The following is a 27,442-nucleotide window of genomic DNA, read 5'->3' as shown; positions in this document are numbered from 1 at the left end:
TCTTTGTTTATCAGTGTTTCAGTGAAGTGTGCACAGCTGGGTATTTGCAAATAATGTGAGTGCAAGATGAAGAGGCTTCTCTCATGTTCCATTAAAGTAAAAGTTAGTGCATTTACAGGGATGTGAATTCTGCTGAATTGTAACTTGCTTTCTAAAATGTCCCGATGCTGTAGCGTCCACCTCTCTGCTACTCTAAGTAATTTCACTCGTCATGTGAATCAGGTCTGGCTGTGTGTTGCTTGTTTTGTGTCTCCTTGTTGTGTATCTCTCTCTCTCGCTGTGTCTCCTTGACTTTCTCCGTCTGCTGTTTCTGTGTGGTGACTGCTTTCCTGTCGTTGTTTTGCTGGCCTCTGCCCCGCAGCGTGGTCTTGCCGCTCGCGATATAGAGGAAATGTTAGAGGTAGGTTATAGAGTAACTTAAGGTCCCAGGGGCAGGTTTTCCATCAATTTTTCCAAAACCCAATTCACTTTGCACCCATGCACATTCATGGTTTCCATATAAATTTGATTAGCCCTTATTTTTGTGGCTCCTCTATTGAATTACAGTACAGCTGTGTGCTGTACAGTGTATGGGTGAGATTAAACATAGTTGTCTCCATCACAAAATAGAGCCAGTATGCTAATGTTGGCTCTCTATCTTACCTGATGTGATATTCCTGCCGCAGGGTTCCGGGGCCGTGATAACAAAAGGAAGTCCAGTATAATAAGATGTGATATTACCATTTATTAATGTTTCCTACTACTGCTATGGCTTCTGGTTCCATTAGCATGACAATGAAAGCCTAGGGCATCGGCAGTGTGCGTTGATACAGCATATTTGATGGAAAGCTTGCAAATAGAGTTTGTGTCAGGAGCTGCGACGTATAGCTGCACTAACCACATCGATGTCTGTGTCACACTGTGTCTTTCAGCGCTGATTAGGCTTTTTGTGGTTGTTTTGTTTCACACCCTCTTTGTTCTATGTTGTCGGGTCTTGTGTATGTGTTAATGTTTGTCGTGAATATTCTCTTTCACTGAAAGAAGTTCAGTTGGCTGTTTTCACAAAATAACAAGTGTATTCATTTTGAAAATAAAAGGCAACTGAATCTCTGGTTTGTAGAAGTTGCGATGTACAGCAGAGCATTATGGGCCATATTGATGAAAGAAATTCTTAACAATGCAAGAATAATGTTGTAATATTAAAGACATGATTGAGAAAAAGCCATGTTAGTAAGAGAGTAAGATTGTAATTTGACAAGAGAAAAACAGCCATGATATTAAAGTAGCAAGGAGAACCTATCCACTCCTTCTGGATCCAATCCAACCAAACAATAATCTCACAGTGGACCATGGCCAAACATTTCGTCCTCCACAAAAGAAGCAACTTCCATCAAGTCTGCCTGGTTCTTTCTTCTGAATAGATCATGTCTTACAGAAAAAAGTACAGATACTAAAATTACCAACTTTATTCTCATAAAATTATGACTTTACTCCTGAAATCATAATTGTTCTCCCTTTAAGTGGCCTTAATACTCTGTCGTAGTGTTGAGTACAATATGACAAATAATAAACTTCCTTCTGTCAAAATCCTCTTAATCTCTTTTAAATAGTAAGCTGTCATAGAGAATAAACTATCAGCTTTTTACAGGAGCCAATTGGAAGTGACAAAACAGAACAGACAGAGGCTGAAACTGAATAAACTATCGCACAGGCTTTTGAGTGGCACAGCATTATCGTCATGGTTACTTAAAATCCAATGAAATGTTAGCAGGGGGTCTTAGACAAAGTACCCAGTGTAAGCCGAGGTTTTTTTGGCAGCTTTGGGTTTTTTGACATTTCGTCCCACAGGGAGACACAGAGGATTATGAGAATGTGTTAAATAGTACATGCTATGCCCCTTCGTTCACCCTCTTCCTCCTTCCGTCCTATCATCAATCCCTCAAACATCTCTTTGGTTAATTACTTTCTCTCTCCATCTTCTCATATTATTTGTTTTTCTATCCCCCTTTACACTTTAACATATCCATCTTTCCACATGTCGATCACCTCGCCACTCCTCCATTGTACCTACCTCCTAGCGAGAGCAGCGAAAGAGCCTGAGGGAGCTCAAAATGTGTCTCGACCAGCTGGAGAGAGACGCAATACAGACTCAGGAGACCGAGGGCAATCTCGCTCAACAGTACCAGGTTAGTGTCTGGGTGCATGGGTGTGTGTGTGTGCATGCTGTTTGAACACACGGGCACAGACGCTCTTATTATTAGCTCAATCGGTGGCACTACACTGTGGTAACCAGACGGCAGCCGTCATATTGTCAGTCAATCTGGCTTATTCCAGCACGCCTCGGGACACATTCCATTTTCAACAGCGTGCGGGATGGTCCCATTTTCTTTTCACGTAATTCAGAAAAGTCAAAAAGAGGGACAACATCCAGCTGTGTAAATCTGAACTGATGTCTTGTCATGTTTGTTTTCAGCTGTTCAAGAGTCTTCGTGTCCAGTTGGAGATGAGGAGGAAGCCGGTGGAGGGAGCCTTACAGTCCACTCAGAGAGACGGGATTCTGACTGTGGATCAGGCTCTGGTCAAACAAGCCTGGGAAAGGGTCTCCAACAGGGTGAGATGAGCAACTGTGGACATTTTCTATGTCCTTCGTTCATTAATAATCAATTTAAATCAACTATGACACAAAGGCAATGCATCAGATGTGCTTTCACGTTTGAGGGTTGGGTTTTCTGCCACGAATGAACCGGATAATCATAATCTGCTGTTTGTCTTCTCGATGGTTTCCTACATTTCAGCTCCTGGACTGGCATTTGCAGCTGGACAGGTCTCTCCCCGCTCCTCTTGACACGGTGGGGGCCTGGCTGCACGAGGCGGAAGGAGCCCTGCGACAAGAGATCGTCGTCCAACAAGCGCACGACATGACAGCAAAGACCGTCCACAGAGCTCTGGAGCAGCACAAGGTTAACATGGAATGAAGAAATACAGCAAATATGTTTGTTCAGGGTGTTTGTTGTTCTGTGGTCTCATGTTTTCTGTCTTTACATCGTGCAGGATGTGTTGAAGAGTCTGAAAAGTCACCAGCAGGTCTTCCAGAGGATCCATAAGGACAGAAGTGTTGATGGAGTCCCTGTTCCTCCTGACCAACTCCAAGACATGGCTGAGAGGTGTGAAAGACACACACCAGTTTCTCTTGGAAGTCTGAAAATTATAGCCCAGAATATTATATTTCACATCCTGTTTTTCAGAATTTGACGATCAAGCTGAAGGTCTAATTCTTTTGTCTTTTTCAGGATAAACTTTGTCTCCACATCCTCTAGCGTCCATTTGGCTAAGATGGAATTCCTGGAGAACAAACACCACATGCAGGCCTTCCTCTCTCTGGCCGAGACCAAGCTCAAATCCTGGATCATCAAATATGGCCGACAGGAGTCTGTGGAACTGATGCTCGACAACTATGTCGTAAGCTCAGAGTTTGATTCACTCCATCCATGATCTTAATCATCTCCTCAGAGTTACTATGCAAAGTTATTGTATGTTTGGAAAGTTTGATTTTAGGTTTTATTAGATACAAGTCATGGGGTTATATCGCTGTATATCCATTATGATTTTATTGTCATTATTGTCACTTCACATGTTATAACATCTCTCTCATCTTTGTTTTTATCAGTCGTTTGTGGAGAAGCAACATTTCTTTGAAAATTACGAGGCATTCTTCCAGTCCCTGAAACAGTCTGCAGAGGCCTACGTCACAGCTGACAGCTCCGGTGAGTAGATAGTAAATTGAGGGTAACTCTTAAAAATACCTTTAAACGTTTTAATCCACCTACTGGTTAGGAAATTTGCTCTCTTAATTATCGTCTTATTCAGGAGTCCTCTCTTACTCAGTCAGAAACTGCACAAGGTCAGATCAGAATGATGCTACGCAAGTCCATTACTTATTGCATTATAGGCCCTTCTTATCATCTGCAGTAACCATAGAAACCTAGGCTGATGGAGATATCCACTCCAACGTCCTTAGACACGGACTGAGGGTGAACTGTCCCTGTTCTTTGTGAGACAGATGCCAAGACACATTAGTACAAAGATTAGTCCATCTACACCTTCAATATACAGACATTGCATAGGAACATACAGTATCTGTTTTTATTAGCAGCACCCAAGAGCTGACTTGGTTGAGCGGGCCCCATGTATGGAGGCTTGTGGCTGCAGGTTTAGTTCTGACCCTGCCCTTTGTCTTCCCTGCTCTCTCCCTCTCTCTCTCTCTCTCTCTCTCTCTCTCTCTCTCTCTCTCTCTCTCTCTCTCTCTCTTTCCGGCTTAAAGTCTGTCCTGTGATTAAAGGATCATGAAATATCATCCAAATCCTATTAAATCCCAATAATGCAATAAAGCAGCACTGCTCATCGATTGGGATCGTTCCACAAACAAGTCTAATACATCAGCAAATATTAAATGCACAGGATATCTCAATATAAGTGTTACGGCTGGATCATTGATGGTATAGAGGGTTAGATATATATTGCCTGTTAGCCAACACTAACTGCATTCTGTCCTTTGAATGTTGTTATTCATTTGAAACTGATTGGATACCTCCACGGTGTATAAATATCTCACAATTGTGTGCTACATCTCAACTTTATTATCCACTGTCCACAGCTCAGTAACCAGTGAGGCTTTCTCATCATAGGTGCTCACTCTGCGCCTGTCTGGTTTTACAGCCTGGTGGTTGGGGGGGGGGGGGGGGGGGGGGGGTCTGCAGGCGACAGCTAAATGAGGTTCCTCCACTCTTAGCTCTCAGTGGGGAATACGACCCCATTTGCTAGTTGGGGGCTGCTCCACTTCTGCTCGTCTCTGGGCGCAAACTGAGCTCACTTTTTGGTTTCGGGGTTGTGTCGCTGTAGGGTGTGCAGAGCAGAGAAAGTGAGATGTGGTGAGAAATCAGGACATCGGAAGGCTCGATTGGCCGATCCCACAAATGTGATACCCCCTCACCAGCACACAGGCAGGAGCTCTGCTGGTAGTAAGCACCATGGGCTCTGAGACGCTGGATAAGAGACCATTTGGATCAGTTTGAGTTAATACTAAGGATGTATGGACAGATAGAAGAGAGGCATCACATGTACTTTTTTCCAGGCCATTGCACTTGTTGTTTCTGATTGAAAATGGTTATTTGTACTTTGTGGATTCATTTATCAGCTGCACACTGGCTGGCAGTGGTTTGTGGTACAGGACTTCTGAGACTGGAGAGTTCACTCTGAGGAAATAAAACACACAAGCAAATTGAATCCATCTGCTTGAAGTGAGTTTTCAGGGTCATAGATTTGTGCATGTTGCTCCATCAGCCTACATGGGCTCTTTGTCTGTTTGTACTGTGTGTACCATCTGTCCTGTGCATTAAAGTTTAAGGTGGTTACTTTCCCCAAACAGCGGCCACATATCATGTCAAAGTATTTGAAAATGCAGCAAGTAAGAGAATCAGAGATAATAACGGTTCCAGCTGTGGGTCTGTTTTTTTGAAATATCCCTGTCATTGTCATTAAAATTGATGTATCTCTCCTCCAGTGGATGAGGGCGAGGTGGGGGTGCGCAGGTTCATGCGGGAGGTGGTGACTCAGTGGCGGAGTCTGTCCATGGAGCTTCGCAGCGTGAGGAGCATGCTGGAGGAGGTGCTGTCCAACTGGGAGAGGTACAGCTCCACGGTGGCCTCCTTACAGGCCTGGCTGGAGGATTCAGAGGAAGCCCTGAGCCAGCCGGAAAACACTAAAAGGGTAAAAGAGTGATTCTAGAAAACCCCATCATATACTTCAAAGTATTTTTCAAGAGTCCCCTCATGCAAGCATCTATTTAATCGACTCAAGTTTCTTCAGAAATTGCAAGTAAAATGCACGTCAGCCCAGTTTCAAGCATTTAGTTTGCATAAGTAGGATTCTATTAGCAGTCTCCGCTCATGTATCAAATGATCTCCTTGACTTACAACAAGCCACCAAGGATGTTCCAGTTGTCGCATTACCATGGTTACCTCAGATTCACATCCCCACCAAGGATTAGACAGCTAATTACCCCAGTTTTTTATTGTCCTTTCTTTGAATCGCGCTCTTTGTTTCTTTTTTTTTTTTTGATGAGCTGTCTTTGTTTCTTTCTTTAACACTCCGTCTTTGTTTTGTTCTTTGTTTCTCTTAATTTCTTTGTGTCGTTAATTTCATTCTTTCATAGAGTCTGCCTCTCTTCCAGGAGTTTTTCAGGAACCTCAGCCACTGGATGGATCAGCATTCAACCATGAATGACTCTGGGAATTTTCTCATTGAAACGTGTGATGAGACTGTGTCACTTGATCTCAAGCAGCAGCTGCTTCTGTTGAATGGACGGTGGAGAGACCTCTTCCTCCAAGTCAAACAAGTAACAAACTAAATATACAACAACTAATAAGATACTGCATATCACACAAAACACAGAATTAGGTCAAATTCTATTTGATTTAAATAGCACAGGACAAAAAGTGTTAAGTTTTCTTTTGGTTATGGTGTGATTGATAGATTGTCTGTATTATCTTTCTTTGGCTGCAGTATGCGAGAGAAGATGAGTTGGAGAAGTGGAGAAAAGACCATCTGAAGGCTGCTTTGGCCCTGAAAGTGCTGCTGGACTCAGCAGAGGTCAAACTCAATGCTCCCGTTCAAGTGTCTTTCCTCAATGTCAGAGGCTTCCTACAGGACGTGGAGGTGGGTCTAACAATCTGGTTTTTTAGAATGGAGTTCGACAACAGTGTAGTAGTACAGCACAATATACACTTATTACCAGGGAGCTGCCCAGCTCTAAATATGGTTCAGTAATTGAGATAGTAGTAAATTAACATTTGTACTGTAATGAAGCAGTGGTCTGAGATTAAATTGCAAAGGGCATCACAGCATATCTTGACATTTAGAAACAAATTTTGCACATGTACACATTATGCTGAAACATCTATTCCACTTGTCCTTTGAGGGTCACAGGGGGTTGGAGCCATTTCCTGCCAACATTGGGTAAAACTAGAGGTTTACCCTGGACAGCATATTACAGAGATGGCAAAGAAACAAAACATTTCCAATTGTTTTACTTTTGAGTGAACACACACTCTTTAACTTACGAGTTACTGAAAGTTTTAAATCACTGCCGTGTTGTAGTCAGAGCCGCAAAAATACCATAAGTTTAGTTTTATTGCCAAAGGCAGTTTGGATGAACGAGTATTAAATTTAACAATGTATAAGCTGACCCCTTGGTTCCACGTCTCATCTCAGAATACCAGGCAAAAGGTTGTTGCCATGGAGACACAATACAAGTTGGCAGCCCGCAGTGCTCAGCTTGTTGCCAAGGATGCAACACAGGATGAGGCTGCCAGGGTCATGGCGACTATGACAACAGCCAAAAGTCAGCTGAGTAAGGTACGTACCATTTAAGGCTAAAACTTGAGAAGTATGAAATCCACCTCAGGTCTTTCATTGAGATCAACACACCTCTTCAATAAGACCTTTTAAATATCCCAATAACACACTTTTTATGTCACTGCTCAGTATCTTGTTTTCTTTGTCTCCAGGTGAGAGAGCGATGCCCCTCCCTAGTGAGGGAGTGTCATGTCCTTCTGCCACTGTTGGAGGAGATGGAGAAACACATCACTGCCTTTTACCAAGCCCTGGAGCGAGCCAGTCGCATCACTGCTGCTGCAAGAGACCCAGACTCACAGGCGCAGGCCCAGCACAAACAAAAGTGGCAGGTCAGACGTGATAACAATGCACAGATTTCACTTACACAGAATCAGATCATGTGATTAAAATGGGGACTTGTCTGTTTGTGTCACGTGTTGAATTCTGTAATCAAAAGGATTGAAAGACTCTGCTCCATTACCCTCACAATTTTTTCCTGATCATCATAAATATCCATCTTTGCCTTTACAACCTGTTATCAGCCGATATTTATTAAAAGTGTTGAAAGATGTACACAGACTATTATCAACGCACATTTTTTTTACGTTCATAAATATCTTTAGGATTTATTGAACCAGCAGCAAAGCTGTAAAAGATGTCTATCGGTGATTGAGAGGAATCACCACACCCTGCAGAGGACGCTCTCCAACAGTAAGATGCTCCGAAACTTCGACCTGTCACTGCTGCAGAAGAGAGTGGCAGAAATACAGAGCTCAGCACAGGTGAGCGTCAAACACACATGTAGAACTACACATATCAGAATACCACACTGGGATTACTGTACGCACAACGCGGATAATATTAATGAGATTACAAGAAAATCCAAACCCCTCCAGACGGCAACACTGCACGGTGCACCTCATGTGACTTATTATTCTATTGCTTCATGTAACACAAATACACCAATTACACAACAATACCCGGGAAACCAGTTGCAGTCACTACTTCATCCTGCCCCTCCCTCCTAGGCTTTGTTGAAGGAGGTCGGGGACTGGAGAAGGCAGGAAGAGGCCGACAACTGCCTGAGGAGAAGGTTTGAGGAATCACAACAAGAGCTGGAAAAAGTGCTGAAGAGAGCTCAGGGCTGCTTGAGAGAGACTGGAGATCCTGAGGAACTACTGAAGAAACATACTGTAAGCTAACATGCAACCTTCTGCTATAAATAGAGAAGGTACACGAGGGATAGGGTTACTATTATCTAAACTAAAACAACTAAAATAAAACAGAAGGAAACTACCATGGATCCTTTATGTAAACTCAGAGTTTGCTTTTGTAAATGCAGGATTTCTTCGGACAACTGGATCAGCGCGTGCTGAGCGTGTTCCTGAAGGCGTGTGACGAGCTGACTGACATCCTACCGCAGGAGGAGCAAAAGGGGCTGCAAGAAACTGTCCGCCGGCTACACAAACACTGGAAGGTCAGGGGTCGCCATGCTTTAACACTCTTACTAATTACTGCACGTCTCCTGAGGTGCATAGCTGTTGCTTCATTAACTTAATCATGAGCACCGTTGGCTTTGATTGAGTTTCCTCCTCTCTGTTTCCAATTAACCTGCACTAGTTGGATTAAAATGCCACCTCTCAGTGTTTACTCGCAAAGGATATCTTGCCTCTGACAGTTTCTGGAATGATACAATATGAAAACTCATGTACGGTACATTACACAACATGTCTTATCTTCCATTTCCCCTATGCTTTGTGTCTTCTCTGTCTGTTGCACAGGACATCCAGGGCGAAGTGCCATCTCACCTGCTGCGTCTGAAGGTGGAGGTGGAGCACAGTCGAGTGGCTGTGATCCTCCAGGACTGCAGAGCTGAGCTGGACAGAGAAATGCGAGCGGTGTCTGGCACCTGCACCAGCGAGCGAGTGATCAGAGAACACAGAGTGAGTCTCGAAAAAATATAGAACAGATTAAACCAAGACGAGGAGACAGATTCAATCACTTAACGTCTCTGTTGTCACGATTCTGGAGCCTCTCGAGGTTCAACATTTCCTACGTTCTTATCTCCAGACTTTCTTCAGGGAACGCAAACCTCTGACTCTGTGCGAGAAGAGGATTAGGAACATGGAGGATCTGTGTCGTAAATTGCCTGACAACGACCTGGCTTATCGAACACTAGACTCCACCAGACAGGCTGTCGAAAAGGTTACGGAGCAAATTAAAAACACCCACCTCAAACTGGAGCAGCACCCTGATAAATGGAAAGAGTGGAATGAGAGGTAAAGAGCAGAATCTGCAGCATCAGCAACACAGCGCAAAGTCTTATTAATCACTGAAGGGGATTCAAAGTAATCTTTGCTTTTTCCAGGTTCTGTGAACTGTCTGATTGGCTCTCATCTCAGAGGAGGCAGGTGAGGCTCCTGAGAGAGATGGCGAGGAATTCCAGCCATCAGGAGGAAGTGGATGCGGCTGTTCAGGTGAGCTAGCAAGCTGAGTACTGCTGTAGGCGCAGAGATTAGGTTATGATTCACTACAGCTCAAATGAAGTTGCAACCTGCATTCGCTTTTATTGTTTTTAGGCTCTGCAGGAAGCAGTAGATGCCCGAGAGGAGAGCTTATTGTGGCTGAAAAGCCTCCTCGCTGGGCTGTCGGAGGTTAGCTCTGAACTGGAGGTACAGAGACAAAGAACAGCCCTGGCTAAACTCTCCACCGACCTGCGGGCCCTCTTTTCTTCACTCCGTCAGGTATTCTGAGTGTAACAAATGTGTCCACACCTGTGTTTTCTGAATGAAATTCCTCTGTCTGATCCCCTGCCTCCTTCAGTCACAGTGGGATGAGGAGGGATCTGCCATGTTTGAGTATGAGGAGCTGAGGGAGGAGGTGCGCGGTGCTCTGGAGGAGGTTCTGAGTGCACGGAGGGAGGCAGAGGAGCAGACCAGCAGGATCCTTGATGCTGAGGATCTGGAGGAGGCAAAACAACTTTACCAAATTCACCAGGTGTGTGTAGGAGAGTTGGGGAGACGTGATAGATGGCAGTTAATTCAATTCTGTATTAAAATTTCTTTTTACATATTGACATATTTTATTGAAATTGTAGGAAAATTATCCAAGCAAACAATTGAAGTTCACATTGAATCATGATCCAGATATTAGAAATAGATGATGCCATGTGACATGTGTTCTTGTCTGTGTTTTTTATAGCAACACCTGAGGCGCCTGCATGCTAACAAGAGAGAGGCAGAACTTCTGGTGTCCCACTGCCGCCAGTTGCAGAAAGGGGAGGCACTCAGTCCCTCTCTACGGGAACTGGAGGGAACCTTCAGAGAGGTCGACCGCAAAGAGGAGGCAAAGGAGCACAACCTGCAGGTAGACTCGATTTTTCTCACATCAGTGTGCAATGTTCAAGTGTCATTGATGATCCACACAACCCCTGCCGTGATCATTGATCCGGCCACATCGAGCCCTAACTGAATATCGATTGTTTTGTGGTGTGTTAATTTTGTTTGTGACTGAATTTGTTTGTACAACTTATCATTGTCCCTCTAAATCTCTCATCCCCTCAAGGCCACCCTGAGCTCCTGGCAGAATTTTGAAGCAGAGAGGGAAATTATTCGGAGGTTTATCAGCAATACCAGCAATGAGCTGCACAGAGAACTGATATTCAACAGCTTGGACAGTTTGAGAACTGAATTGGAACGCAATAAGGTGTGTGTGTGTGTGTGTGAGATTGTTTTTGCTTTCAAACATATACTGTATACCTATGTACACTGCATTTGCTCATTCAAGATATCGGCTCCTTGTCTGTGTGCAGGAGCTCTTCACGACGGTTGAGGAATGTTGTGTGAGAGCAGATCTCCTCTCAGAGAAGGCAGCAGATATTGAGCTTGGTCCAAAGAATCAGACTCTTCTGCAGCAGGCCCAGTCCACCAGAGAAGCAGTTGCACAAGTTCAAGACCACCTCAACAAGAAGTAAGCTTGAGTGTCTTATCCTGAACCTATCAACTTGGATTTGTCAGTTTGAATTGAATGTCTCCTGAAACTTTCTCAAACAGTCATATTGTTCTCGTTCTTTCTTTATGACCTAGACGCTTATACATTTTGACCTAAGAGATCTTTCCTAATCTTGTGTCTTCCAGTGTTGTCCAGCTGGAGATGATGTGTGTGTGGTGGGAACGCTTCAGCAGCGAATCAGAGACTCTTTCCTCTTGGATCAATGAGAAGGAGAAGGAGCTTGAGGCCATCAATACCACATCCTCTTTTGATCCTTTAGATAAAAACATCAGAATAGTGGAGGTATGCCACATTTCTCCTTTCATTAAAGCATTTTATCCTGTGACTTGTTTTTCTATTTTCCGATCAGTCTGTCAGAGGCAAGACAAGTCTCTGCACTAATACTGACTGCACACTTCAATAATCCCATGATATTCACAAATCCATATGCATCATGAGTAAAAATTGCTGTCTGGCCTCATGTCTGTTGGGTACAGTATCAGTGTGGCCTCAGGGTTATTAAGATTAAGATGAAATAAGATTAAATTTTTTAATCCAACCCTAAAGGGAAATTGGGTCAGTGTTGCAGAAAAAACTTGGATATAGAAAGTAAATTGATCATATTGAGGAAAATCTAATCATGCCCATCCAGCCTTTGGCCCTGTCATCTCACAGAGATCTGAAGAAAATCTGGTCCAAAACAATTTGGGGACTTTGCAAAATCCTGAGGAAGCCGTTTGATTTGTGGAGAGTTTGAAAACACCTCCAGCGCAGTCAGTTTTAGTTTCTACCCAGCTTTTGCTTGTTAAATTTCTAGACCTCCAAGAACCAGAGTCTAAAAATATTTTTATCAAGTCTTTTTCGTCCTCTATCACTTGTCACATCTTGTTAATTGTAGTTTTACAAACATTTGCCCATTAACATGTTTCTTCATCTCTCCAGGAGGGGGGGAAGGGTTTAGAGGAGAGGAGGGAAGCCCTGGCCCACATGGAGGCCGACTGTGAAGCCCTCTCTCGCTTTGTGACCCCTGGAGAGGCTGGATGTATCCGGGCACGACTTACCCAGATGAGGCGCTACTGGGAAGAGCTGAAGGGAAGAGTAGAGCAGCTGGGAGGACAGCTCAACCAGAGCGCCTCCTATAGGCAGAGATACAATGATAACCTGGAACAGGTATTTTGAAACATGTAATGCAATAACAATGTTACTTAAGTGATTTTAAGCCATAGGTGGTTTCAAGCACATGTTTGGGCCTTCATCTGTCTTTGAATCTTTGATGTAGAAATTGAAGTAAAGATTTTACAGTGCTGGTGTGTTATCTTTGAGTAACTACAGTATTTATTTTATCGTCAGGTCAAGAAAACCATGAATGATATCGAAGAGAAGCTTGACCGTCCCATGACATATTGTTCATCATCATCCGAGACCTACAAAATCCTCCAGAATCACATGGTGAGACAAAACACAGAGACAGCATGTCAGGAAGGAACTTCATTTTAGAGAACAAATAAAATTGTAAAATTATTTCCAACATCCTCTGACAAACACATCTCTGTTTCCTCCAGGATGTCTGCCAGGCCATTGAGCAGCTGAAGCCCAGGCTGATGGCTCTGTGTTCAGCCATGAAGAGGCTCAGAGAGGGCAGCCAGCTGGAGGAAGAGGTGGATAACCTCCAGAAGCAACGAGGACAGTTTCTGGAAAAGGCTGACGAAAAGCAAGCTTTCTTAGAGAGCCTTCTAGCACTGTGGCAAAGGTAATATGTGCTCATGTTTGTGTGTGCTGTAGAATAACCTCAATATTCCTTAAATGGTCCAGACTCACACTCGTATTTTCATATAAACATTGACATTTTTCCTTTTATTTTTCATGTGCTCTTTCCTCCGACTCCTCCTCTCTGTGCCAATGTCCTTGTATTCCCTTAATCGTTCCCTGATCTCTGATGTAGACGAGCAGCCTCAGTTTGTCCCTCCCCGCTGTCAGCAACTGCATTTCTCCTCTAATAATACGCTTTTGTTATGATTGTCTTTGTTCACACAATAGACTTTTACTGCCATAATTGTTATTCATTTTATTATTCGGGAGGAAAAAATAATGGCGTCACTGTGGAAACCGTCTTATAGTATTTATTCAGCCAGTGACTTTTTTGTTTAATTGACTGATTTTCTGGTCCTTAACTTCTGCTGGGTTTATGTATGTCTGTTTGTGTACGTGTGTGGTTCTGTGATTCTCAGTAGTTGACCTCATCTCCTTCCCTGCAGGTGGGTGCGTGAGGGATTACTCAGAGCACTGGGTGCTCTGCTGAGATATGGTTGTCCCATTATGACCATGTCAGTGATACTGATAAAAAAAACTGCTGACAGACAGTGTTACTGTGTGTGTGTTGTGTGGGCGTATATACATTAAAATCAATCTATTATTACAATCAACATTTACGAACTTCATTCTCAGGACAGTGCTGCAAACATTTTCCTTGATTTAAATACACGTCACCTTTTTGTCTACAGATTTGAAAAAGAGAACTCGTCCATAAAAAGCTGGCTGGACAGGTGTGAGACTGTTTGTTGTCCTGACACCGACCTGCTCTCTGCAGACAAAGTCAAGATTAGGAACGAACTACAAAATGTACAGGTAAATCCATCCATATTTTATTTGTTTCACATAAATCTGTCTCTGTTTAATTGTATTGAATTTATCATTGAGTTCTGTTTTACCTCAACGATGATTTGAATCAGTTGAATCATTTTAAAATATTTATTCCCCCATCAAGGAAATGCAGACAGAGTCACAGTCCTATGAGGTTCTTCTCCAGGGTCTCGTGAATCTTGGATTGTGTCTGTATCCCACGGCCCCTGACGCTCGTATCCAGGAGCTCAGTGATGTTCTCGCACGACTACAGGAGCGATCCACCTCAGTGAAGAACAGCATATCACACAGGCAATTGTGTTTCTATATCTCATTACACAGATTATTTGCAACCGTATACATCAGCATGAATGGATTCTGTATGGATTCTAAATACCAATTACTGTCATATTCTCCCTCTCACTTCTCCTTTAGGTTTCAGTTGCTGGAGTCACAGTTGTCACAGCTCGAGTTGTTCGATCAGGCGTTGCTGACTCTGAACCAAAGGAGTGAAAACTTCCTGTCTGTCTTGAGAAGCTCTTCACAGGTTGATATCGCTGATCTCGAGGCTGCAATTACAACGCTGAAGGTGAGAAATCGATAATTAGCTGTTCACAGTGACGTCCTTTACAGACTATGTATACAAGGACAGTTGCAGTAAGCAAGTTTATATTGATCGCCATTATAGCTCTTACAAATTTGCCTAATTAAACCGTCTTGTTGCAGGAGCATGAGATGCAACTACAGGCTTATGCATCGCTGAGAGAGACACTCCATCAAAGAGAGTCATCCCTGCTTCGCTCCTCTACCCCAGGAGCCCAACAGCAGCTCCAAGGCTGGAAGGAGGACAGCTTACAGCCCCTCAAAGAATCCCAGCGTCTCCTGCTCCTCCGTAAAGAGGGCCTCACTGAGCTAAAGACTTTCTTCGAGAAGCATGGCACAGCGGCTGAGGTTGTGCACCGCCTCCACGAGGCCGTGGAGGGCAGAGGGAGCTGGGACCGCTCCAAGGCCGAAGAGCTGCATCACGGAATAGGGGAAGTGGCAAAAGACGTGGCTCGGCTTGAGGCTCAGGCAGTCAGGTTAGACGGGCAGCTGAGCAAGGCACACCTGCACCTGAGTGGGGCAGAGTGGCAGGGCTCCAGAGACACAAGCCATCCTCAGGGAAGAACGTCTTGCAGGGGACAGGCAGTGGCCCTCACAATGGCTCTGGAGGAAGTGCAGAGGGGTGTGGGGTGGAGACAGAGTGAAGCAGACGCTTTAGGGGCCCTGTGGAGCTCCTTCAGGGAGAGGAGGGAAGAGGTGATGAAGAATTTGAAGAAACTGGAGGATGAAGTGACGCAAGAGGGGCCCAGAGAGAGCTCTGTGCAGGCCTTTCAAAACAGGTATGAAGATAAGAAGTCACATCAGACTGAGTTGAAAAACTTCACCTCTATAATTTGGATTAAAAGCTACAGTTGACTTATTTAATTCAAAGCCTTGAACTCCCCAAGAACACACTGTGTATAAATGAAACCCAACTGTAGATGGACAAATCCTTTTAAATCTGATCCCCTGAAAATGAGATATATTATGTTGGAATCAGGTAAGTGATCCTCATTGTTTTCTCCTGCATCTGCTTCTCTCAGGCTGCGTTTCTTCGTCCAGCTGGAGGACGAGCTCCAGTCCCTGCAGCACACTCAGCAGTGGTTAGAGGAGAAGGGAAGCCAGCTGGCCCAGAGAGACAGTGAGCTGGCTGGGGAGGCTGTCAGGGAGGTAGCCCTGGTGAAGACGGCGTGGGAGAACGTCAGGACTCTGATCACCAACGGGTAAAAAAAAATTTTCATCTCGTTTAAAATCCTTGGATTTGATCCAGTTCAAGAGAGTGTAGAGAAGCAGGGAGTTTAATCTGCAGTGCTGAAGTTTTGTGTGTCCCCCCTCTGGCAGTGAGAGTAATTACACGCTGTTGAACAATTCATTATTTTTGTAGAAGAAATATAACAGCTTCAAAGCCTCCACAATATTTTTCAAATACCAACTTGTCCAAGGACAGACATTCATCTCTAGCCTCAGTCCCGTCTCTTCTTTCTGTACTCGCCACGAGGAAAAGCCACAGAATTTATGATTCATTTTGTCCTTGTCATCAATTGCTCTTTCTTTTGTAATCCATCCTCTGAAAGCCAAGTTTCTCTTTTGACTGGAGCTTCAAAAACCTTTCTCTGGTGCTTTCTAGGTTTTTGGTCTAGTTGCTGTGGCCTACTCTGTTTCCGTGGCTAGAGTTGCTCCCCTCTTCAGCTCTGAAAAACTACCAGTCTGCATCATGTGAATGCAGACTGGTAGTGCAGAGTTAGAACTGTGGAATATTGTAAAATACAAAGTTACTGACATTGATCAGCATTGTGTGAAGTCATATGGCAAAGACTTGACATTCATTTATAAATGTAAAATATATATATATATGTAAAACTTTGCTCACTTCATACATTTTTTATAATTTTAACATGGAAACAGAACAGATTAACAGCTGTTGCACAATCTTTGGGGTTTTAACAACTAACTTGGATGTTTTTTTCTCACGCAGTCAGGAGCAGAGTGGAGCTGTAGTGGATCTTCTCCGTCAGTTCCACCATCTGAAGTCGATCCTCAGCACTGTGGTGGAGAATGCTCAGAGTGTTGCTCACAATCTGCCCGACCACAATCACAACGCTCAGGAGGCCAAATGGACTTTCACCCGGGTCAGAATCTTTTAGTAAAAATAGTAAAACAAACTCATCCCCTTAAGAAACGGTTCGTCTTGAATTCAAATGAGCAGAGTTGGATATTATTAGCAGGGCAACAGTTATTTATTTTCTTTAATCACTGCACTGTGTAATTCTGGATTTTATCTACTTAGATATATCAGGGTGCTTAGTATCAAACTCTCAGAGCTTAATTTCAATTTACAGTCACATTCTCTTTTCCAGTTTGTACAGCAACTCTCCCTCTAGTGGTGATCTGTTGTCATTCCCTCTGCCCTCATCTTTGTCCCTCTAGCATGAGACAGTCCAAGCGGAGCTGAGAGAGAAGCAGCAGGACATGGACCAGCTCATCAGTTCAGCTGAAGACCTGCAGAGAGAGCTGGAGAAAGTCCCCACCTCTGATTCGTGCTCCATCCAGAGAGACATGGAGACATTAAGAGACCAGTGGTTGGGGGTGAGGAGCGTTTGTACCCTGCAGTTATTTTAATACATTGACCGAAGAAATCACTCTTTTATCGAGACAAATGTTTGATGCATTCATATCCTAGAGCTCTTGGGTCAGACACTGTGAAATTCTGTGACATTAATGAATCACCCTCATCTTGGTACTCCATGAATTTTTCAAAAATTGTCAATATTATTTTGCCCAATTCTGGAGCCTAAGTATGAAAACAACTATGAAGCCTATGAAGAGATTTGGGCTTTTGTTTTCTGATTTAAAAAAACAACAACAACTACATTATGACATCTACAGGACAGCTCTGCCAAACATTTCCTGTTTTAATGATATTTATTTCTGTCGGTTTTCTTCTCTTCTTTTTTTTTTCCAATTTTCTCCTCTTCCAGGATTTAGTTAGCTGCTCAGCTGTCACAAAAGAGACAGAAGCGTAAACAGGTCCAGACACGTTATCTGCCTCTCTGAATCTCTCCCTCACTTTCACTTCCCCACATCTGTCAAACTAATTAAGTCTTGTTTTCATCCCGTCTCCCAGTAAAGCAGATCGTCCCTTGTTACAGAGAAGCACAGGGAAAACTAACCACAAAGAGGGAGAGAGAGCCCACGTCTTTGTTGACTCGTCATGTATTCTGTCCTCTGCTCAATCGGACTGCTGGTCTCTGTTCATTCAGGTCTCAGAGAAAATACAAACCAACGCTGAGAGACTTGGCTACTGTGTGGCCCTGTGGGACGACCTCAAGGCCATGGAGCAGGACATCAGCCAGTGGACGGCCACCTCCGTCACTGAGCTCACAGACAGCTTCACAAATCTCAGTGACAAGGAGGAGATGGAGGCCCAGCTCAACACCTTTCAGGTCAGAGAGAGCTGCACAGTCTGCATGAAAGATTAGACGACCGATGCTGATTTTGTTATATTCAGACTTGAGGTTGTGATGTATTTTAAGTGTCTTGGACTTTGTTCGACAGGCTGAGGTTGAGAAGAGGGAGCAGAAGCTCGATGCCCTGCAGGAGAGAGTGGCACAGCTGAAGGAGCGAGCCAAACTGCAGGAAACCCCGTTACAAATTCAGGTGGATACGGTGCATGAGAGAGAAAAGATGTTTTATCTGTCCTTTAGGCCAGGGATAATATGTCACCAAGGATCTGATGTAATGCTATGATGTTTTAGTGGCTACGGCTGCATGTTCATAAATGTCTGTTTGTAATAGTGTTTTTAATATTTTTAAATTGTCGCTCAGTCTTATTTACCTTTTGAAATTTTTGTTGCTTAATGTCTTTATTGAACCAGGTCCTGGAGTCAGACCTGCGGAAGAAAATGGCCCATGCTCAGGAGGCGTACAACCAGGCCAAACACACTCTGACCTACTTCAGTTTTCAAAAGCAGCGACTTGAGGACCTCATGTCCCAGATGGCCGAGCGGCTGGAGGCGGTTGAGGGTTCCTTATCTGACCTCACTGAAGCTACTTCCCCTGAAGACATTGGTACTGTCAAGGTAAAAATAGTGTCCTTTACTTCATTGTGGCGCAAGAACACAGTAATTAAATAACTATATGTAGTATATATAGAATAAAAGTCTATTTCAATTTCTTTCCCTATTGCTTAATCCTAACACCAGTCATGCACCACATAATGATACATTAACAAAGCAATGCAATATTCAAATGTTCATGCAAGGAAACTTCATTTGTACAGAACCTATTTTAACACAAAAGCAATAGAAGGAGATTTTAACAACGCTACTTCCAAAATTGAATTCCTAGCACCTACTCTGTATACTTTAAATACTTCTAAGATGCACCGTCTCACTACTCTATATTTACAGGACCTGCAGAGCACTGTGCAGCAACAGAGGGCAGACATGGACTCGGCGAGAGATGCCCTGACCGCCCTGTGCAGATCGCATCCCTCCCAGGAGCTGTCCATCCTCTCCTCTGACCTCACCTCCATTGCGAAGCGAACGGAGGCTGTTGCTCAGCGCTGTGCCAAGACCAGGGGCAACCTGCAAGACGAGCTACAGCTCCACTTCAACAGTAAGATGCAGGAATGGTCAGATTTAGTTTGTGTGTTTTTCATGCTGGTGTAAATTCAGGCTTATTGGCATCCTTTATCAGATCAAACAGTTTAAGTGTTTCACTTCCATTTGTTCTTACTTGGCTTTTATGTTTTGTCCCTTAATTGTTGCTACTGAATTTGTCTGGATAATGTGTCCTGTTCCTGAAGCTAGCCACTATAACTTACTCCCAGATAAGGAGAGATTAGGAATTTAATAACACTTAAAATCTCATAATCACCCAATGAAACACAACTACATGGTGCACTGTCATTTATTCGTGTTAGTGGTGCAACAGATTTAGTGTTGATTATCCTCCATCTTTCCCCAGAGCACACTCAATCCGCCCAGTACAACCCACACTCCATTGACACACACTGCCTGGTACATCCGTGCGCTCTCATTGCTCAGACACACACCTGTGCCTCAGAGAGTAATGTCGCTCTCGACACATCTGCTCTCGAGGGAGTCATTTTGGGCCTGTTGCCAAGGCAACGAGGCGCTGCACAGCATGGACACGCCCACACTTCCCATCTGTCTGAAAACAACTCCTCTTCTCGCTCTCCTACTTCTGGTTCATTCAGTTTCAAATCTACTCTGCCTTCATTTTAACACGCAACGATTTTTCCTCAACTTATCATCATATTTTTCCTTCGTTTCACTGGTTCCTTCTCTCCCTCGAAGCAGAGCTCGTCCAAGGCTTCCACTCGTGGCTGGCAGATCTGAAGTTGGAGCTGAAAGAATGTTCAAACCAATCAGGAGATGTTGCCGTCCTCGGAAGCAAGTTACAAAGGATTAAGGTACTCTTACTGGTGGTGCAGTTGCTAGGGAGCTACGATTAATCAAATCATTTTATTAATTAAGTCTAATGCAAGTCATAATTTTGCCACATTCGATTATGTATATCAGACGGCCATGTGAGTTTCATGTGGGTTTCTTACATGCACAGGTGTCAGTCGAGCAGACGACAGAACATGAGGAGCGTCTGTCTCAGGTTTGTGAGGAGGCCGAGAGGCTGCAACTCCACCTGCCCAAAGCTGCAGCAGCACAGGTCCAAGAGCATCTGTCCTCCTGTAAGAGGGAGTGGAGGAACTACCTGAGCAGCTGTTCTCAGAGCCAACGAGACTTGGAGGAGAGTATTGACCTTCTGAAAAAGTGAGTTGTCACTCTTGTTTTGTCTCTTGTCATATATTTGGAATTTATATATATAAGGAATTTCAGGAAATTGTGAATTTGCTTATCTTCCCTTCCCCATCACAGCTTTGATAATTGTGTGGAGGGTATAAGAGACTGGCTGAAGCAGATGGCACTCAGCCTCAAGAGAGAGCCTGTTTTTGGGGAGGACAGCCAGCACGGAGGCCCTGACACCACTGAAGAACTGGAGAGGATGGAAAACCTCCATAAGGAGCTTCTAGCAAGAAGGTATGTGTGTATATGTGGGTGTGGGTGGCATGTTATACATACTAGAGCAGCAGCTGTTAAATATTCTGAAACTTAACATATCATAACTCTCTTGCAAGGGACTCTATTGAGCGTGTCTGCCAGGAGGCCCAGTCTCTGTCTGAAGCAGGCCGTGGGTCAGGAGGAGAGGTCAGAGTGACAGGCCAGCTCCAGATGGAGCTCCAAGCTCTGCTAAAGGCAGCCAGGGAGAGGCTGCGGGGCTGCCAGGAGAGTCAGGCCTTTGGAGAGACACTCCAGGGAGTTTGGGCCTGGCTGGAGGAGATCCAGGAGAGGCTGGGTACAGTAGACAGCACGATGGGGACCAAAGAGCAGTTGGAGCAGAGGCTGGAGACCGTGCAGGTGAGAAGAGGGTTGGCTGGTAGACTACATACCTACAAGTTATATGACACTGGTAGCTGCTTGATAAGTATCCTACCCACTAGGACAAGGTTTCCCCATCTTTCCTCCCCTCATGTCCTGTGAGCAAGCACCTGTTGCTGGAATAGTGTTGTGTGATTCAGTCCGAGCCTCATTTATAGAGCCAGGGCTGTGTAGGAACAAGAATCCTTTTTCATCACACATGCAAAAGACAACTAGCAGAGTTATTTAGTGAATTCAGTTTTTGGATTAGAATTTCTTAAACTGCTTTTCACCATTTTTGTTGCACACTTCTATTTTAGTTGAACACAAGAGGGGGCTGTTTACATGAGAACGTTTTTCCTCCAAACACCTGATGTCCAGATCTGGTCCAAAGTCTAATACAGTGTGTGACTCCGTTCTGTTTGCACAGGACATCCTGCTTTTGAAGGGTGAGGGCGAAGTCAAGCTGAATATGGCGATGGGTAAGTGTGAGTTGGCCCTGCGCAGTTACGGGGCAGCTGGACAGGAAGTGGTCCGCTCTCAGCTTCAGGAAGTAGAAGATGCCTGGGCCACGCTGCTTGTGACTGCCATGAGTTGCCACAGGTAAACGACTCACCTAGAACATAATCCACTGTGCAGAATAGTATATACTCCTGTAAACACATTTTTTAAATGTTTTTTAACTAAATAATTTACCCCTGAACATAACTGGCCATTTAGCTCTGTGCCATAAAATCCTCTCCAGGGGGCATGATGGTTATTTTTATCATGATAGATTGATGTCTCAATACCATTAATTACCATTAGGTTAAATACATAATGAGAAGTATTTGTCTCATTTTGTAACTCTGATTGATGTATCTCTGTACGTGTGTGTGTGTGTGTGTCTGTGTGTGTGTGTGTGTAATTGAGCAATCATGGCCACTCCAGGAAAAAAATTGATCTCATTAGGGACTAAACATAGACTAGCAAACTGTGGGTCACACATGGGGTGTGTTTGTATTTTATGGGGAAATGATAACAGGAGGCGAGGGGTAGCAGGTGAAATGGACGTGTGTGTGGATATTGATGTCATTCATGTGTGTGTGAGTGTGTGGATATTCACGTTATTTGTACATGTGGGGGTGACAGATGGCAAGGAAAATTATGGGTGTGTATCTGTGTCCATGTGTGTTTGAACCCCCTGATAAAAGGGGATAAATGTGATCAGCCAGTATTACTGACTTTTGGTTTCTACGCCAAATCACAGGTCTGAAATTAAAACTGATTTTGTTCTTGAATACAAGGGGGAGTATAAAGGCACGTGTAAGGTTTTGTCTGGAGAATGATCTTTAAAACAAACAGATAACAGCATTTGTACAAAACACACCAGTACTTATACTGTGTCAGAGGTTTTCTGTTAATTCAAACCGTACAATTCTTGTGTGCCAGTCAGTCTAACGCATCTCTTGTCTCCCCATCAGTCGACTGGAGTGGACCGTGACACAGTGGGGAGGATACTTGGACAGTGCTGCCCAGCTGCGGTGCTGGATGGAGGCTGTAGAGCGGGAGGTGGGTGGCCCGCTCATTCCGCAACCTGGGCCCAGGGAGAAGGCCTCTCAGCTCGAGAGACTCAGAGCCCTGCTTGCCGATCTTGAAGACCACCAGGCAGCGCTTACCAGCCTGGAGGAAAAGGCCAGAGAACTTTTCAAGAAGACTGGTGATGCCAGCTTTAACCATGGTGCTCGAACACAGCCGCAGGCACAGTTTGATGACCTCACGGCTCTAGTTGAGGTACAGAACATGTCATTGATAGTTTTGCTCACTGAAACAGATGGTAGCATTGTGATGTTTCCCAAGAATGATCTAAAATGTTTGTGTTGATTGTGTAGGAGAGAGTGCATCTTGCACAGGCCGTAGTGTTGGAACACCAAGAATACCTGGAGGCTGTGAGGGAGCTCACCGACTGGCTGATGACCGCAGGAGAGGAGCTGCAGCATTGGTCTGATACATCAGGAGACTCGACCTCTATCAAAAAGATACTGTCAGAAGTGAGGGTAAGCTGGAGTCTCACCTACAAACATAAAACATAACCTTGTCCACTCTACACAACAGTTTGTCCTGGAGCTCACTGATTCTTTCCTTATTGACACTTTACAATAAACAGAAAAATAATCTTGTCACTTTTGTCAATAATCGGATTCCCTATTTGAAAATTCCTGAAATTGACATTAAGCACTCCATGCTAATACAGTTTGTTTTTTCGACCATTTTATATGATGATGTATTAAAATGATTCTGCACTAATTATATATTAACATAGAAATGATTACCTCTCATATCCGTAAGTATTACACAAACCAGAGTACATCAGAATAATAATTCATCTCAGTGTTGTTGAAAGATGGTAAAGTATATATTATGTATGACAGTGTAGCAGTAATGCCTGTTGCTTTAAATGAACACAGAATGAATGTGTGTTGTAAGCATGCCTCAGGGATGTGTGGTGTGAATTTACAGCGTTTTAAGCTTTTACACGTATCATCTGTTGCTAAGGTAACTGACGGCTGAATTATCTGAACCTATCCAATCTTAACGGAGTCCTGCTATGAAGGAGAGCAAACTATGGAGGGAATTGGAATTGGTTCTCAGTTTGTTTCCATATCACAGCCAAATATCTCAATCCCTACTGGCACATTTTTTACTGCCGATCTGCTGGTCTTTTACTGTGCAAAAGAACAAGTTTTAAAAAAAGGAGCAGGGAAATTAATACCTGAGCTTTTCCCTGCTCAATAATTCTCTAATTACAGAGGAGACAAAACACGTGAAGAGATATTGATTTGCATTTGAATTTCTCACATGGGCCCTAATTATCCCATTATAAATGTGTGTTTGTTGAGCCATTTCACTAAAGGAGGAAACATAATTGTGTACACAAGCTACCTGCACGATTTTAATTTTCCATTTATGTTCTCAAGGTTAATGTTCATATCCTTCCACCCACATGTAGAGATCTAATGCATTTTCTCTCTTTTTAATCCCTCAATCAGCTCGCTGCTAACACATCATTCTCAAGTGTTTGCTTTTCACACCCTCTACCTTCCAAGTGCTAGCTTACCACACAGAACGAGAGATGGAGGCGTAGAAAGATGGAGACGGAGGATGAAATGCGTAATAGAGAGAGAATACTGAGATAGAAAAATGAAAACACAGGTTCGTGTGTGAACCAGTGGTGTAAAGACAGAATCAAAGAGTTAGAGGTAGAAAGTGATGGAGCAGGGGATGTACAGTGTGAGAGAAAGATCATAGGCAGCTTTAAATAGAATCAACAACACATCCAGAGGTTGCAGTTTCCGTAGCCACAGTTTCCGTAGCAACTTTGTCTCCTCTCTGCCCTCCCTATCTCTCATCAGGAGCGTGTGGAGTGTCGGTTACTGGAGGGCCGAGAGCGCCTCAGCCGAGTGCGTCGGAGTGCGGCGACCACAGCGGAGCACACAGCAGCGGGAGGCTGTGAGGCCATGGACCGGCAGCTGGGGGCGCTGTCACAGGCTCTGGAGCAGTGGGAGGGGGCCGCCCTGAGGGCCAGGGACGGCCTGGAAGGGGCCCTGGCAGCTGCCGCGGCTTCAGAGGAGGAATACGAACGCCTGACCGCTCAGCTGGAGGATGAGTTGAAAGAGTTTGATGGACGGCTGAGGGGGTGGAGCCAGGAACTAATTAAAGCTGAGGGGCGGAGCAACGGCGAGGAAGCAGTGGATGGGTGGCAGCTGGCGAAGGTACAGTAGATTCATATAAATGGCAGCAGAATGTCTAAATAATTCACTGCTCATCTGCCCACAATAGGCAATGTAGAAAATAATTAATATTAAAACTCTTGTGTGTGTGGATTGGAGAATTGTAATGTGTGAAAGCTGACAGGGGCCACTGTGCAGTACTGTGTTTGTTAGAGAAGGTGATTAACGTTGTATAATAGAAAGCACCCACAGACACACACATGCGTACACACACACACTCATTGTGCAGACATACATCATCTGCATTCAGCTTTGCTTTCTCTCTCAGTAATTATCCATTCTATTTGTTAATCCTAAAAACAGATTAGTTTGTAAATCAGCTTTACTGGGATGACGAAGGAGTGACAGCTACAATCCCATCAGTTTCCTGCATTTTCTGCTCATTCACTCTTCCCCTTCTGTCCCCTCTGCCCCTCCTCCTTTTGTTTTTTGCCATTATTTTTCATTATCTCTCCCTCCACAAACATTCCCTTATTCTTTTCTGTCATTTTCTCTTGTCTGAAGTGTGCAGCCATGTCTCTCTCAGTGTCAGGGTTTGTTTCTTAGATGCCCCTGCTCCTCACCTCCCCTGCTGCTCTGTCTCTAACCTCCAAAGGATGTTTACAGTGCGACAATTTCTCTGTATTGTCAAGGCCGTGTCAGCCTCACACTCCTCCCCAGGCTTCTTCGGCCATGCCTCTGCTTGGTTTTCCTCAATTTGGCCCTTTCAGAGAAGCAGAGGAGGAGTCTCACCCCCTCCTCCACTTCTCTCTCCTCCTTCTGCCTGTTTCCTGTGTCCAGCCTTGTTTTCGTTATGCACCGATTTGTGAGTGTTTGAACCAGTCCTGCATCTGCGAGGGCTGACAGCTGAATTCCACGGGGACAGAGAGTGAGAAGGAGGAAAAAAAACATCTGAGAGGGAATAAGTCGAAGCCGAGGGAGGAGGGAGAAAGAGGCGATAGGAGGGAAGAGAAAGTAGTAGAGTGATAGGAAGAGGAAGGAAAGGAGGAGAGGGAGTATAGAGCAACGAGTGCATGAGAATGGGGAGGGCGGGAGGATTGTTTATTGGTCATACGTCAGAGAGATAGAGAGAGAGAGAGAGAGAGAGAGAGCTTGTACATATTTCATGGGACAGGATTTCATGACAGCGTGCGTGCAGAATGTGAGGCACGCTGAGAAGAGCGGGAGAACGTTATCCACAGCTCCTTCCTGCCACACTCCGCGAAGAACAGAAATGCTATTGTACAAGCGGCACTGTGAGTATGTGCTGGAGCCTGTGTTTGTGTGTGAATGTGAGAAGAGCGAGAAGAACCAAGCCAGGGTGTGAAATGTGAATAGGAATGTGAGTGCTCTGATTGGAGGGTGTCATTCACATCCGTTGGGTGTTTGTCTCCTCTTGACACACACACACACACGCGCATACACGTACAGTACATGTTCACTGAGCCAGCTGGTGTCTGTGTGTGTCCTTCAGGATACACTGGAGGGTTTGCAGAGCGCAGAGCCGATGGCGGAGAAGTTGAAAGTCCAACTGAACGACCTGGTGCGATACTCCAGAGACCTGGGAACACAATCAGACCGAGTCACAGCGGTTATCAAACAGCACAACAGGTGAGAGGAATCTTTCTGCCGAACTGAACAGTGTGTGCTGTGTGTTTTTATTAAGTGGATTGGAAATATGATTTGAGTTTTATTGGCTGACGTTGGGCGATAACTTGATTATGTTTTTATTGACTTTCAGGCAGCTTATATCAGGATGACATGATCGTAATTGTTCTCATATTCTGCAATTAGCTGTTGCTGATAAAAGTAGTTTTCACACTTGTAAAAGACAGCTGCTGAAAACAGATGCTTTGCATAATTGCATGATTTTATTTGAAAGTTGATTAGATGATTTATAGGATTTTGCATACATTTGTTGTATCATAGCATCATTACTTATTGTGTGTGTGTGTGTGTGTGTGTGTGTGTGTGTGTGTGTCCATCTCACACACAGTTGTGGCATGTGTCAGCCAGACAAAGGTGAAAGGTTACAGAGAGCACCAGAGCCACCAGTTGCTAAGCGACATTTTACCACCTTCCCTTCATCTCTGCTTGTTCACTCCGTTTATTTCAGTTTGTGTCCTGCTCCGCTTTAATTATTTGCCGGGCTGAATGTGATGTAGAGATAAGAGACAGTTGGTTAATGTCTTTTTTGTCATGCTGATATATTGCATGTCTTCACTGAGCTGTAATTGGCTGCGTTTGAAGCCACAAGTGAGCCTGTGTTCCTTTAGTTCTTGTTTGTGAGCACACTGTGGAGTGCTTTTTCAAAAGAGCAACTGCATATAAAGAACACAGCAACACATATTCAGCACATGCATACACAAGTAGGAACCACAGCAGCACAATTTATCATGCATGTATGTTGTTCATTGTAATTTTGAGATAGCACAGACCAGTGTGATGAAGCACTGTGACTAACGTCTTTTGGCAGAGAACCTGAGTGAGGTTAACTTGTTGGAGAAACTGTGGCGGTTTGTTGGCTTTGGTTGCTGATTGGTAACGGCACCCTTCCTCATCCACTTGGCGGTTCAGCCTGTAATAGACTTGGCCTGCGTGCTCTCTGCACCTGTCCTGAATGATGCACTGCAGAGAGAAGAGAGGCGGGTGAAAAAAGGAATAGATAGAGGAGGAAAACGCAGCAACTCCCCC

General features: G+C 44.3%; 1 protein-coding gene across 15 annotated transcripts in view; it reads left to right on the top strand.

The window, feature by feature from the left end:
- syne1a (spectrin repeat containing, nuclear envelope 1a) overlaps positions 1–27,442 on the top strand; it is a 114,633-nt gene that overhangs the window by 24,324 nt on the left and 62,867 nt on the right. For 12 of the 15 annotated variants that reach the window (XM_069515127.1, XM_069515132.1, XM_069515131.1 and 9 more), the window contains 47 exons: positions 362–400; positions 2,058–2,165; positions 2,453–2,590; positions 2,775–2,939; positions 3,031–3,143; positions 3,270–3,438; positions 3,647–3,743; positions 5,540–5,745; positions 6,209–6,373; positions 6,541–6,693; positions 7,249–7,392; positions 7,545–7,721; positions 7,995–8,153; positions 8,400–8,564; positions 8,714–8,848; positions 9,153–9,314; positions 9,442–9,650; positions 9,740–9,848; positions 9,951–10,115; positions 10,195–10,368; positions 10,573–10,737; positions 10,936–11,076; positions 11,183–11,340; positions 11,508–11,664; positions 12,304–12,531; positions 12,712–12,810; positions 12,924–13,111; positions 13,863–13,986; positions 14,126–14,292; positions 14,416–14,569; positions 14,707–15,362; positions 15,606–15,785; positions 16,538–16,691; positions 16,990–17,148; positions 17,823–18,005; positions 18,118–18,219; positions 18,438–18,641; positions 18,972–19,179; positions 19,884–19,999; positions 20,149–20,354; positions 20,460–20,621; positions 20,720–20,999; positions 21,430–21,602; positions 22,463–22,772; positions 22,871–23,035; positions 24,392–24,751; positions 26,223–26,359. In XM_069515127.1, the coding sequence (XP_069371228.1) occupies positions 362–400; positions 2,058–2,165; positions 2,453–2,590; positions 2,775–2,939; positions 3,031–3,143; positions 3,270–3,438; positions 3,647–3,743; positions 5,540–5,745; positions 6,209–6,373; positions 6,541–6,693; positions 7,249–7,392; positions 7,545–7,721; positions 7,995–8,153; positions 8,400–8,564; positions 8,714–8,848; positions 9,153–9,314; positions 9,442–9,650; positions 9,740–9,848; positions 9,951–10,115; positions 10,195–10,368; positions 10,573–10,737; positions 10,936–11,076; positions 11,183–11,340; positions 11,508–11,664; positions 12,304–12,531; positions 12,712–12,810; positions 12,924–13,111; positions 13,863–13,986; positions 14,126–14,292; positions 14,416–14,569; positions 14,707–15,362; positions 15,606–15,785; positions 16,538–16,691; positions 16,990–17,148; positions 17,823–18,005; positions 18,118–18,219; positions 18,438–18,641; positions 18,972–19,179; positions 19,884–19,999; positions 20,149–20,354; positions 20,460–20,621; positions 20,720–20,999; positions 21,430–21,602; positions 22,463–22,772; positions 22,871–23,035; positions 24,392–24,751; positions 26,223–26,359 (8,288 nt within the window). The remainder of the gene's footprint in view (positions 1–361; positions 401–2,057; positions 2,166–2,452; positions 2,591–2,774; positions 2,940–3,030; positions 3,144–3,269; positions 3,439–3,646; positions 3,744–5,539; positions 5,746–6,208; positions 6,374–6,540; positions 6,694–7,248; positions 7,393–7,544; positions 7,722–7,994; positions 8,154–8,399; positions 8,565–8,713; positions 8,849–9,152; positions 9,315–9,441; positions 9,651–9,739; positions 9,849–9,950; positions 10,116–10,194; positions 10,369–10,572; positions 10,738–10,935; positions 11,077–11,182; positions 11,341–11,507; positions 11,665–12,303; positions 12,532–12,711; positions 12,811–12,923; positions 13,112–13,862; positions 13,987–14,125; positions 14,293–14,415; positions 14,570–14,706; positions 15,363–15,605; positions 15,786–16,537; positions 16,692–16,989; positions 17,149–17,822; positions 18,006–18,117; positions 18,220–18,437; positions 18,642–18,971; positions 19,180–19,883; positions 20,000–20,148; positions 20,355–20,459; positions 20,622–20,719; positions 21,000–21,429; positions 21,603–22,462; positions 22,773–22,870; positions 23,036–24,391; positions 24,752–26,222; positions 26,360–27,442) is intronic. The other 3 variants (XM_069515125.1, XM_069515120.1, XM_069515123.1) reach the window with 2 other exon arrangements.

This window comes from Paralichthys olivaceus, chromosome 19 (assembly GCF_024713975.1).
Source record: "Paralichthys olivaceus isolate ysfri-2021 chromosome 19, ASM2471397v2, whole genome shotgun sequence".
Lineage (NCBI taxonomy): Eukaryota > Metazoa > Chordata > Actinopteri > Pleuronectiformes > Paralichthyidae > Paralichthys > Paralichthys olivaceus.
This window is presented reverse-complemented; position numbering and strand designations above follow the sequence as displayed.